Consider the following 13,447-nt stretch of genomic DNA (forward strand, 5'->3'; position numbering starts at 1 on the left):
GAAATTGACAACTACACCATTCAATTTTCATAAAACATGATCAGAAAAATCCACCACTCTTTTTTTTTTTTTTTTTTTTTTTTTAAATTGTAATAAATTAAACATTTGATCGAATTTTTTTCGAAGACATTTAAAAAAAAAAAAAACATTTTCAGTTTTTCTGTATCACCGATCGTTTTTATTGAATTGCAGCAAAAATGTATACTTTTATTGCATCGTGTGTGGCCATTCCTGTCTCCTGGACAGGTGGTTACAGGACCACTACAGCGAAAAAAGAACCAACATGGTTTGGACTACGCCATTTCCTCATGTGTGATTCTCAGGGTTTTTTGTTTTTCAAAAGTATTTCCTGAATCGCAGTTGCTCATTCTGCCACAATAGTGTGCTTACTATTTTTGCAGTTATGCTGGATACACACAATGCGTTTTTTCGTCGATTTTTCTGTCCAATCAATTTCCAATTCAATTCTGTTATCTTTTCTTATCTATTTCCATTCACTCCTATGAGAAATCGATCAGAAAAACGATCGAAAAGAAGATCGGACATGTCAAATTATCTATCAACCCATCTATCTAACACAAAATTGTATGGTGTGTTCCTAGCATTAGACTGAGCAACTGCCGTTCAAGAATTGAAGAGATAGACTAGTCCAAAACCTGTTGGGTCTGTCAGATTTTAAATTTTAACTGCTTACTTTTTTTTGCTGTAGTGGTCCTCTAAGAAAAAAATTTCAACAGGGACACAGAACCTTTTTGGAGGTGCTAGGAATGTTTGTGCCCCCCCCCCCCCCCCTTCACTTGCTCGAAACATACACAACCTTTTTTTCCCCTCTTTACAGCCCCTGCAAATCAACCACCTAAAACTTTCCAGAAGAAAAAAGACGACCTCCAAACCCAACTGAATGATCTGGACCGAAAACGCAGGGTAATAAAGACATGAGCTGAAAGTCCAAATAAATACTTTTAGGATTTCATAATAATATGTAATCTGCTACAAACGATATTCTCCTCTCTTCCCCTCTAGTCACCTCTTCCCACTCCTGCCTACAAGACTTCTCTCAATCCTCTCCCCTCCTCTGGAACACCCTCAACACACCCACTACTCACCCAAACTTACCTTTTTTACGTGCAATCTCAAAACTCACCTCTTCAGGCAAGCATACTCTCTCTCTTAGGACACTCTGGCAACTGACCACTATTTTACCATCCCATACACAGCTTCCATTCACCTACTGTCTTATTCCTTAACCCCCTAGACTGTAATGCTGATTGGCCAGGGCTCTCTTTCTCTTTTGTCTCTTAATCCTGTGTAATGTGCATGCATATCTTCCACCATTATGTAAAAATCTGTTATTGATGTGTTCACTGCAATGGCTGTAAAACACCCTTGTCTTGTACTCATAACTGCAACTGTACATATTGTTTATATTGTATTGTTATACCTTTGATTCTGTTGAACAGGGCCACAGAAGATGCTGGCACTATATCAATCAATAATATATTCATATTCTAATGAAGCATATCACTAGGCAGCTGTGAAGTACAGATAATCCATCTACTCAAGCCAACAGTCAACCTTATGGTGCGCACACACTTCCAATTTAGATTTGCCAATGCCGGGCCAATTTACCTCCTTTATGTAGTTTGATAGCTTACCTAAACATCTGCTCAGACTAGTCAAAATATGTTGACCCTTCTACTACATGGAAATGGTAAAGTTGGCCAGTCATAACCCAATTAAAATTGGATGTGTATAAAACAAAACAAACAAACACAGAACAATTATATCGCGCTTTTCTCCTGGCGGACTCAAAGCACCAGAGCTGCAGCCACTAGGACATGCACTATAGGCAGCAGCAGTGTTAGGGAGACTTGCCCAAGGACTCTGTACTGAATAGGTGCTGGCTTACTGAACAGGCAGAGCCGAGATTCGAACCCAGATCTCCTGTGTCAGAGGCAGAGCCCTTAACCATTACACTATCCAGCACCCAAAATGACACTAATTATGTAAAAGTGTATGTGCCAGGCTAATGGTACGTATTGACCTTTTGATAAATGGTATAGGACCACCTCCTATATTTAATGATTGTTTCAACGTGACACTTATGAACCCTTTCTCATCTCTTGCTAACCGTTTTTTACATTCTGTCCAAAATATGCACCATTCCATTGCCCCCCCCCCCTCCTCAGGTATGGGTAGACCAAGGATTCCTGTGTAGTAGAGCTAGCCTTTCTGTGCTGGTCTGTGTACATACTCAGGGACTGCTTGGCTTCTTCAGTGCCCACTTAAAGTCGTCTTCATACACTAAGCTGCTTTTGCTTGTGTTCAATATTGGATCCTTTTGATGTACAGTTGTCTGCCTCAGCAGGTTGCTTAGTGTGAAGAAAATCACTGTGGTGGGGGACCCCAACGTCTTACCATCCCTCTCTACAGTAGAGGCACTCCCCTCCTAGAACAAGTGGTGTTATGGCCACACTTTTTATTGGTGAGGGGAGTCATGGGGGTCACACTTGTTAGGATGCCTGTCAGATAGTCATCCTGGTCATGAGGGTTACAAAAGAGAGAGACAAGTGAACTTGGGGAGGGGCGTGGGCAATTTATCTGGGGTCCTGCATGTTTTGTAGTGATGCCTCGGTTTTGCATCCTCCATACATGTTTGCTATAATGGGAGACACAAATGATCCATGGCACAGCCCTGTTTCTGACTGTAGAAGTTAACTTCAAAAGGTGGGTAGTTATGTCTATAGACAAATTGTTGGGATAACAGTACTTAAAAATTATACTTTTTTTTTGTTTTGAGGGGACTGAAATCTATAATATTTACATGGCTGGAAGTACTAAGTCGAATATTTTTACACGGAGGCTTTTTCAGTTTTTCACTTTTTAGCACTGTTTCTACATGTTTCTACTTCTTGCCTTAGTAGTAGCTCCCATACGTTTTGCCTCGTAATTGTATGAAATGTTCAGCCTACCCCTGATCATCCAATATCTTCTTCTTGCTATCGCCATGCACCACAGGAAATCTTGGATCAGATAAAGGAGCTGCTTGGGCTTTGTGAGACCCTTCTTGGTTTTCTTCTGCAAGAATTTACAGAATGGCTTCAGAGGCAAAAGTTGGCGTGCATTGGTGCTTCTACAGATACTAGTCTGGGAAAGATGGAAAGCTGGTAAGTCCATTGTGTACTGAGTGAATTTAAAAATGGATTTGTTTTTTACAGGGTCCTCTGTGAAGTCAGGCTGAAACAGAACCATTAAAATTGTATAAAGGTGCTTAAAAGATTTGTAAAATAAAACCTTGCTCTGTGAGTCTGTATGCCGGGTTCCTTTATTTTTTTGAAAAGCCAGGCATACTTGGTTATCTGTACATTTCTTTCTCCCTAAGTCCTAACCATAGAGTCACAGCAATTTATATCGAGGACAGTGTTCAAACTGTGCCTGAAACAGCTGTCTGCAAGGTGGATTATATTACTCTGTAAAAAATAATCTGCAATACACCACCAGTAGATGAATGCATAGTCTCTATCTGAGCAGAACTCTCACAATGGTGAGATTACATTTGTGCTTAAAGGACTACTGTAGGGGGGTGGGAAAGAGTTGAACTTACCCGGGGCTTCTAATGGTCCCCCCGCAGACATCCTGTGCCCGCGCAGCCACTCACCAATGCTCCGGTCCCCGCCGCCAGTTCACTTCTGGAATTTCTGACTTTAAAGTCGGAAAACCACTGCGCCTGCATGGCCGTGTCCTCGCTCCTGCTGATGTCACCAGGAGCGTACTGAGCAGGCCCAGACTGTACTGGGCCTGTGCTATACACTCCTGGTGACATCAGTGGGAGCGAGGGCGTGGCTGCGCAGGCACAGTGGTTTTCCGACTTTAATTCCAGAAGTGAACCAGAGGTGGGGACTGGAGCATCGGTGAATGGCTGCGTGGGCACAGGACGTCTGCGGGGGACCATTAGAAGCCCCAGGTAAGTGTGGCTGGATAGTGTACTGTGTGGCTGGATTGTGTAATGGTTAAGGGCTCTGCCTCTGACACAGGAGACCAGAGTTTGAATCTCGGCTCTGCCTGTTCAGTAAGCCAGCATCTATTCAGTAGGAGACCTTAGGCAAGTCTCCTTAACACTGCTACTGCCTATAGAGCGCTCCCTAGTGGCTGCAGCTCTGGCGCTTTGAGTCCGCCCGAAGAAAAGAGCAATATAAATGTTATTTGTCGTGTCTTGTCTTGTAAGTTTAACTCTTCCAGTACACCTTTTAAAGCAAACTTGAAGATGAATAAAAATAAGTTTCACCCACCTGGGGCTTCTGCCATCCTCCTGCAGCTTTCCTGTGCCCGCAACTTTATCAAACATTTGTCGGTTCCCCCACCGCAGCTTCTTTCGCTTCTGGCAGTCGCCGTCCACTGCGCCTCCACAGCCCTGGCCATGCACATCTTCATTCGCACTCTCGTAGCTGGTAGCGTACTGTGTAGAGATTTTCTCGTACTGCACCTGCGCAGGATGCTCCTGGTCACGAGAGCGCGTACGAGGATGCGTGTGTTCAGTCGCAGTGGACGTCAACTTACTAGTCAGCGTGAATGAAAGTGAGCTGCGGCAGGGGAATAGACGATCGTTTGAAAATGGCGTGGGCACAGTTAGGTTGCAGGGGGCTGGCATAGAGAAATGCCCCCTGTAAGTAATTAGAGATTTTAGCCTAATTTCCCCTCATTTGTGACTAAGCCCAAGTTGTAATTGGATCCCTCAGCTGTGTCAGCTGACTTTCACGGCAGAGATCTCATTTGTAAGCACAGGATGTTAATATGTCTGCTTCCATGAAAGTAGGAAGTGGAGAACTGCAGATTTATTATAAGATTTGTATAAGCTCTAACAAAGAAATGTTTTTTATGTAAAGGTTATTATGCTGTTGCCTATCTTTTAGTGAGAAAGTTTTGAGTTCAGGTCCGATTTAAAGGAATACTGTAGGGGGGTTGGGGGAAAATGAGTGAGGAGCGAGGACACGGCTGTGCAGGCGCAGTGGTTTTCAGACTTTAAATTCTGAAATTCCAGAAGTTAACTGGCAGCGGGGACCGGAGCATTGGTGAGTGGCTGCGTGGGCACAGGACGTCTGTGGGGGACCATTAGAAGCCCCGGGTAAGTTCAAACTCATTCCCCCCCACCCCCTACAGTATTCCTCTAAATAAGTACTCTGTAAATGGTCTACTTCCCAGTTCCTATTATTATCATTACTGTATGTATTTTATATAGTGCTGACATCTTCCGCAGCACTGTACAGAGTATATTGTCTTGTCAATTAACTGTCCCTAAGGGCTAGTTCACTCTCAGCACTTGGAGCACCGCTAGCCCGCGATCGCGTTCGGCTCTGCAATCGCGATTTTTAAACAAAATCTCGCGATTCAGCACGATTTGCGCTTGTAATTCCAGTTCAATAGAATGAGAGTCACAGCACAATCACCCCTGAAACGCTGCAAGCAGCGCGTTTGCGATTGATCGAGATCGCATCCGTGGCAGTGTGAATGTATCGATAGGGATACATTAGTAGCAGCGCTTTGCTGAAGAATCGCCAAGTGTGAACAGCCCTAAGAAAAAATCTATTACCTACCATAGCCATATGCATGTATCTGGTCTAGGGCCAATTTAGGGAGAAGCCAAATAACTTAACTATAGAGCCAAGTTAATTCTTGCCTTGCACTGATAACAGCTGACTCATTTCAGACACTTGTATGCCGCTCTATGCAGCTCAGGTGACTGAAAGCTGACTCTGCCTGCTACATCTTTGTTTCAAGTGTGTGCTGCAGGCACGGATCAGGACAGCCAACTAGCATTGTTTAAAAGGAAATCTGCATAGCTGCCTATATCACCCTCTCATTACTGTGTTCTAGTTCTACATGTGCTTCAGAAAACTTTGCCAAGATGATGATTCTATGCTGTCTTGCTCAATAATCTAGTGTGTGTACAGCACACAAGGTCCTTTAGCATTCTGCCACAGTGGATCACTGAGCAACAAAAAAAAAAAATGCATGCGTCTTAAAATCCTCCCACCCCCACAAAGGGATGCTGCTTACTTGTTCACAACTTGTTGCACCTCTCTCTCTCTCTTTTGAACTGTGCATGCTGCTTGGCTATAGCTGAACATTGTGTTTGTACAATGCTTACCGGTAATCTCCAAAATGTGCCTCTTAACAATTGGTCAACGATGGTTAAGGGTGACATTGGTTGACATTGTGTACATGGCTTTAGATGCCATGATTAAAATTGCCCAAAATATCCCCCCCCCGCTCCCCTTCCAAAATCGTAAGCAGCTAATGAAAACTTTAAGAAGTGATGCAGACCTTTTTTTTTTCTGTTTAGGGTTACAAGCACAGTGGGGGTGTTTTTCCTTCTAAGACATCACCTCTGTGTTCTTGCTGAGCTGTCAACTCAGGTGTCTTATGAAGGAGACCCTCTGAAGACTGACCTGCAGACGCTGCAGAATAAACTGAATGAAATGCTCTGTACTCTTCTGCACAAGTAAGTCTCCCCATTCTATTTGTCTTCTGCTTGCAATTCTTAAAGGATCACTGCCTAAAAATGTTTTGTGTACTAGTAAATGCTTATGAGTTGAGCCCTTATTAATAATATTATTATGATTAAACATTCTTTCATAAGATCCTGTTTTTTATAACCAGCTTTAGGCCAGAAACCCACTGGGAGCGATTTCTAATTGCTAGTGAGTTGAAAAAGCTTTTGCTAATGCAATGCTATGGGGATTTTTTATCAAATCAAATCGCTCAGGATCACACTCATAGCATTACATTAGCAAGAGTTTTCAAATCGCAAAACGCTCAGAAAATCGCTCCTAGTGGGTTTCTAGCCTCACATCAGCACAGACCAGTAGTTGTGGGTTTTTTTGGGGTTTATTTAAAAGGATGTTTAAAAATGAGTTGTGCATGTACTGTATTTTTTGCACTATAAGCTGCAGCTGATCAAAAGCCAATTTGTTCAATGTATATCACAATTTATTTAAAGAGACTCTGTAACATTAAAAACGTCCCCTGGGGGGTACTCACCTCGGGTGGGGGAAGCCTCCGGATCCTAATGAGGCTTCCCACGCCGTCCTCTGCCCCATGGGGGTCTCGCTGCAGCCCTCCGAACAGCCGGCGACAGGCCCGACTGTTCAATTCAATATTTACCTTTGCAGGCTCCAGCGGGGGCGCTGTGGCTGCTTTCGCTCCGAAGGAGGCGGAAATACCCGATCTCAGTCGGGTCCACTCTACTGCGCAGGTGCTGGAGACTTGCGCCTGCGCAGTAGAGCGGACCCGACGGCGATCGGGTATTTCCGCCTCCTTCGGAGCGAAAGCAGCCAGAGCGCCTGCGCAGGAGCCAGGAAGGTAAATATTACGTCACCGCTGTACGGAGGGCTACAGCAAGACCCCCGAGGGACGGCAGACGGCGTGGGAAGCCTCATTAGGATCCAGAGGCTTCCCCCATCCGAGGTGAGTACCCCCCAGGGGACGTTTTGTCGTTACAGATCCTCTTTTAAGGGACGTATCCAGTTAAACCCAATTTAAAAACTGCAGCAGAAGGAGATGGGTTTGTAATACTGAGTAATTTGATATGATAATGGTTCCAAAGAGCAGGGCTGTGGAGTCAGGAGTCAGAGCAATTTTGGGTACCTGGAGTCTGAGTCGGTGGTTTCCATAAACAGAGGAGTCGGATGATTTTTGAATGAAATCCATAGCCTTTGTAAAAATTAGACTAAGGAGTAGAGGAGTCGGAGTTGGAGCTATTTTGGATACCTGGAGTCTGTGGTTTCATTAACTGAGGAGTCTGAGGGTGCGTTTCCACTAGTGCGGTGGGGAATCACAGTGGATTCTCTGCAGACGAATTCGCATGCAGGAGCGAAATCGCATGCGGTTGTATGCAAATTTTACCGCAAATTCGCATACGATTTCGCATGGATGATGCTGTGTGCGAATTTAACCATGTCAGTGCCTGTGTGCTTTTTCATTGTTTTCATGCTAAATCGTATGCGAATTTGTATGAAAATTTGCATACAAAACCACCATGCTAATTCCCTATGAAATATATTGTATGCGAATCGCATGCGGTATGTGCGGTGTCCTAATTCGGATGGCTCTGCTGTGTAGATTTTTCCTGCACAAGAAAACGCTCCGTTTTCCTGACAAGTGGACACAGGCTCATTTACTTCTATTGGTTATGCGGGGAACGCATGCGAATTCGCATTAGTGGAAACGCACCCTGAGTCAGGGGATTTTTGTTCCGACTCCACAGCCCTGCCAAAGGGGGATAATGAAAAACAAATGCTGTATTATTATTATTATTATTATTAATATTATTTAGTATTTATATAGCACCAACATCTTCCGCAGCGCTGTACGGAGTATATTGACTTGTCACTTACCTGTCCCTCAGATGGGCTCACAATCTATTCCCTACCATAGTCCTATGTTTATGTATGTATCTGACAAATGGATATAGATAGGTAATCAAACAACACATATGCTGGATATATTATGGTAAAAAAAATCTCCACCTGGCATTCCAGAGAGCTAATAACACAATCTACTGCGCTCACATGTGCATCCAATCTTCTTGAATTGTGTAACTCAGAAAAAAGAAAAGACAGACCATCGCGTGATACTGCATTAAAACATTGCCTCTTCCCACAACACCCAGTGCTGCAAGCAATATCTTTTGTGTATCCACCACGACTCTCAGGGCCCGTTTCCACTTGTGCGGTGCGAATCGCCGCGGTTAAAATTCGCATGCGGATGCGAATTTCTCATGCGGCTGTATGCGAATTTTCGTGCGAATTCGCATGAAAATTCGCATGGATGACGCTATATGCGAATTTAACCATGGCAGTGCCGGTGTGTTTTTCCATTGATTTCCATGCGAATTCGCATGAAAATTCGCATGCCAAAGCCGCAGGCGATTTCCCTATTAAATACATTAGCGGCGATTTGCATGCATTCCACACGCAGGCGAATTCTGAGGGCTCTGCCGTGCAGAAAAATCCTGCACAGAAAAACGCTCAGGAAAACTGACAAGTGGAAACAGGCACATCCACTTGTATTGGCTGTGCGAATCTGCATGCAGGAAACGCATGCAGATTCGCGATAGTGGAAACGGGCCCACAGGGTTATACAGGTCCTCACCATGTGAAATAGCTGCCAAGCCACAGCACCTCCAAGTTTCTAACCATATACACTCTCCCAGATGCATGCAAATATCCACAGGAACATACGTGGCCTCTCACCTTATTCTCTGCCGTCCATATTATAAGACAGCAGAAGCGCTTAGTGTATCCACGTAGATATTTTCAGCCAATCCTCAGCAAGTAAATCACCACAGGAGCAGAACCTTCATATCAGCCTATCAACTGAAGGACTCCACATAGCGTAAAACCATACAATTTATTAAAATATATCAAAATCCAGTGCACTCACATGTTCAAAGTAAAAACAAGCATGTATCAGCATGAGCTCCACCACACCAGCTTCCTTCGCCTGTAGCTCCGTGGAGTGTGAGAGTGTATATGGTTAGAAACTTGGAGGTGCTGGTATTGCTGTCTGTGACCTGGCAGCTATTTCACATGGTGAGGACCTGTATGACCCTGTGAGTCGTGGTGGATACACAAAAGATATTGCTTGCAGCACTGGGTGGGGGAAGAGGCAATGTTTTAATGCAGTATGTCTGTTTTTTCTTTTTTTCTGAGTTACACAATTATAAGAAGATTGACTGCACATGTGAGCGCAGCATCTTGAAGGAGAACTGGAATTACATCATGTGCTTGGTGCCTGATGCAGCGATCCATGGACACGTAAATGAGTCATTGGACTGTGGTTTGAGGACTTTATTATTATGTTTGAAGTTTTTATTCACTTTGCATAATCTTCACGTTTTTCAGTAATACTACTGTTGTTATATCAGGGAGCGCACAGTAACATAGGTTTTTTTGTAATAACACAATCTACACCAGGAAGGCTGAGTAAACCGGCAAAGAAAAAATGAGCTTACAAATCAGTCACAGAGTGCAAGTATGCAAGTACCCAAAGATCCAACGGCATATCTGGGTAATACGGCGCATATTACTTCCCCCCCCCCCCCACCCACATGACCTGCCCCTGTTAAAAAAACAAAACAAGAAGCTGGGCGCTTTGCAGGGCCGGGCGCTGCACTTCACTCGCAGGGATTGACTAATGACGTCACTTCCACATTGAAGTGTCCATTTCGTGCGGATAGCGTGCACCCTGCTCTGCCTCTCTCCGCCTATACAGTCGCCCTGATCTGAGGTCTCTGATTAGGAGAGGCAGCGGGGACCAGGAGGAAGTGGAGGTGCAATGGTGATGGGATGGCAGGCATGGCGCCCATGGCACAAGCCATGCCTGTATGCCTCCAGATATGCCACTGCCGACTGCTGCATGTTTCTCATGTGATCTGCAGTACAGCTGCTTCCTCGGAGATAAGCTTGTGGGGATCCCTTAAGTACCCCCAGCCACTGGGGAGAATCGCGGTGGAACACCGTGCACATGTCTGGGTGGGCATGTGCATTTTTCAAGCTACCCTCCCTGGCCCCTTGCAGGGTTATGTCCCTGGTGTTCTCCCCTCTCTCAGAGATTGGCACAAGAAGTGTCTGTCACTGTATCACTCACACTCCCTGTAGTGACGGCGGGTCTCCTGTGACCGGCAGTGTACTTCTCTATAACTTCAGGGTCCTCACTCGAAGTTACTGTAAAGAAGTACACTGCCAGTCACAGGAGAGCCGCTGTCCCTACAGGCAGGGTGAATAATACATTAACAGATGCTTCCTGCATCTAAGGGAGGGAGGGGAAAACCCCAGGGACATAATGATGCAAAGGGGAGGGAGGAAAACAGAACCAGAAGACGTTCAGACAATGGAAGGGAGCCACAGTCTGGCCAGAATTGCATCATAAACACTAATCTTTCCCCCAGTTTTGGGGGGATAGAAAGTGCGGTCTTATGGTGCAAAAAATACGCTATGTAATGGAGTTAGTGTGTAAGATGACTCCACCCATTTTACCAGCAATGCTACTAAATACAGGTTTGCAGCAGCAGTCTGTGGCTTCCTTGTTTTATGACAGTTTTGATAAATTCTTCCCATCAGATCGTTTGTGGTGGATAAGCAACCAATGATGCCATACCCTTGCAAGAGAGCCTTGGTGTTAAAGACCAGCATACAGTTCTCTGTGAGAGCCAGGTGAGTCTGAGCTAAGTCCACTGAAAACTTGTGTAATTTTCTGTTAAAGGTAACTGTAAGGAGAGGGACATGGAGGCTGCCATATTTATTTCCTTTTAAAGGGAACCTAAACTGTGAAGGATATGGATTTTTCCTTTTAAAATAATATCAGTTGCCTGCCTCTCCTGCTGATCCTGTGTCTCTAATACTTTTAGCCACAGCCCCTCAACAAACATGCAGATCAGACTGAAGTCACACTGGATTAGCTGCATGCTTGTTTCAGGTCGGTGATTCAGCCCCTACTCCGTCCAAAGAGATCAGCAGGACTGCCAGGCAACTGCTATTATTTAAAAGGAAACATCCATATCCCTCTCAGTTAAGGCTCCCTTTAAACAATACAAGTTGCATGGCTATCCTGTTGATCCTCTGCCACCAATACTTTTAGCCATAGATCCTGAACAACCATGCTACAGATTAGGTGTTTCTGACATTGTCAGATCTGATAAGATTAGCTGCATGCTTGTTTCTGGTGTGTAATTCAGACACCACTGCAGCTAAATAGACCAGCATGGCTGCCAGGCAACTGGTATTGTTCAAGCACTTAAGGACCACGGGCTTAAAGCGGATCTGAGATGAAAAACTAACTATAACAAGTTACTTGTCTATATATCTTATCTAAAGTTTAGATAGTTTACACAGCAAATATAGCTGCAAACAGCTTTAATAGAAAATGATTATTTCTTCCTATGATACAATGACAGCAGCCATGTTGTTTGTAAACATTACACAGAGGCAGACTTATCTGTATCTTGATCACTAAGCCTGTGAAAAAAACCTAATCCTCCCTCCTCCCCTCTGCGTCTGAAATCAATGGCTAGTAACACCTCATCCTCCTCCTGCCCAGACTGAGCTCCTATGAGCCCTTGCTACTGCCAAGGCTCTCTGAAAACCTGTGGGTGTGGCTTCCTTAGTTTATAGGGAATTAGAGTATTAAAAAAAAAACAAAAAAGTATTTGGCTTGAGGAATGCCCAATAAACAATAGGAAAGGAACACAATTATGCAATGTGTAAAAGTTCACCTCGGATCCACTTTAAACCCCCCCCTAGTGACCAGACCATTTTTTACAAAATAGGTCACTGCAGTTTTAAGGCCTCGCTGCAGAGCCGTACAACTCAGCACACTAGTGATGGCACTCTTACACCTTGCCAGATGGATAGTGCTGCTTCAAGTGTGCTGAATGTAATCCATTTTCATTTTTCCCCTGAACTGTTACCCATTAGTTTTAAGACATGAAGCAACATAAGTTTATATTTTAGCACCGGGGCCCAGTGACAGCTGTCCAACATTTCCATTTGCCTTTAGTTAGAAGAGCCCATAGTGAGAACAGTATGGAGGCTCTCATCCAGTCAGCCATATGTGAAAAAATTGCATCACTTTTAGACTCTAAAGCCTGGCAATAATCATACCACCAGCGAGGCAAAAGAGAACCCAAGGTGTACCTTGAGTCAAAAACCAAACACTTACATAAGGAGAGGGAAGCTTCTTCATCTTCCAGAAGCTCCCCACAACCTCCTCTGGGCCTCCGCCGCTGCCTGGGACCCTCCTGCACATCGCAACCCCACTCCTCTTCCTGTGCGGCCGCACCTGCGCAGTAGCACGGAGATGCTCGTGCACCGGTGGTTTACTGCATAGGCACAGTACAGCCACGCTCATGCGGTCGCAAGCTTGGAGTCTTTTGGGAGGTCCACACTCAGCAAAAGTGGAGCGGAGGATGGCGTGGAAAACCTCTACAGGATCTAGAGGTTTCCCTCTTCATAGGAATGAATGTCTTTGAACTGAGGTTAGCCTCAGGTACACTTTAAAGGCCCTTTTCAGGCACTTTTAACTGTAAATGCGTTTAATAGAATATTTTAAAAAACTGCTCCACTATTTAAAAAAATCCTCAGCAACTGACAGTCAGTCAGTCAGCCAGCCGTAACACCTTCCCTATATCCACATGGGCATGCCGAGGGTGCGTGATTTCTCTGTTAGCTGAAACTATTCCTTCCTGACTCCACCTATCCTATCATGAGGCAAGGCATCAGACTGAGGGAGGGTTCACACTTGTCTGCAGAAAACAAGGACGTTTTTTCAAATGGGAATTTTTCTGGCACTATGTGTGTCCATCTGCATTGCATCGTGTGTATTTTTGCCATAGTACCTACATTGCATGTTTTCTATACGAAGCAATGCATACAGTGCAGCAATCTTGTCT

General features: G+C 44.6%; 1 protein-coding gene across 4 annotated transcripts in view; it reads left to right on the forward strand.

Moving 5' to 3' along the window:
* Nucleotides 1-13,447, forward strand: part of LOC137545859 (signal transducer and activator of transcription 2-like) — a 99,390-nt gene that overhangs the window by 38,723 nt on the left and 47,220 nt on the right. For all 4 annotated transcript variants that reach the window (XM_068267579.1, XM_068267576.1, XM_068267578.1 and 1 more), the window contains exons 7-10: nucleotides 839-924; nucleotides 3,019-3,167; nucleotides 6,341-6,499; nucleotides 11,121-11,213. In XM_068267579.1, coding sequence (XP_068123680.1) covers nucleotides 839-924; nucleotides 3,019-3,167; nucleotides 6,341-6,499; nucleotides 11,121-11,213 — 487 coding nt within the window. The remainder of the gene's footprint in view (nucleotides 1-838; nucleotides 925-3,018; nucleotides 3,168-6,340; nucleotides 6,500-11,120; nucleotides 11,214-13,447) is intronic.

The sequence above is a fragment of the Hyperolius riggenbachi genome, chromosome 2, assembly GCF_040937935.1.
Source record: "Hyperolius riggenbachi isolate aHypRig1 chromosome 2, aHypRig1.pri, whole genome shotgun sequence".
NCBI lineage: Eukaryota > Metazoa > Chordata > Amphibia > Anura > Hyperoliidae > Hyperolius > Hyperolius riggenbachi.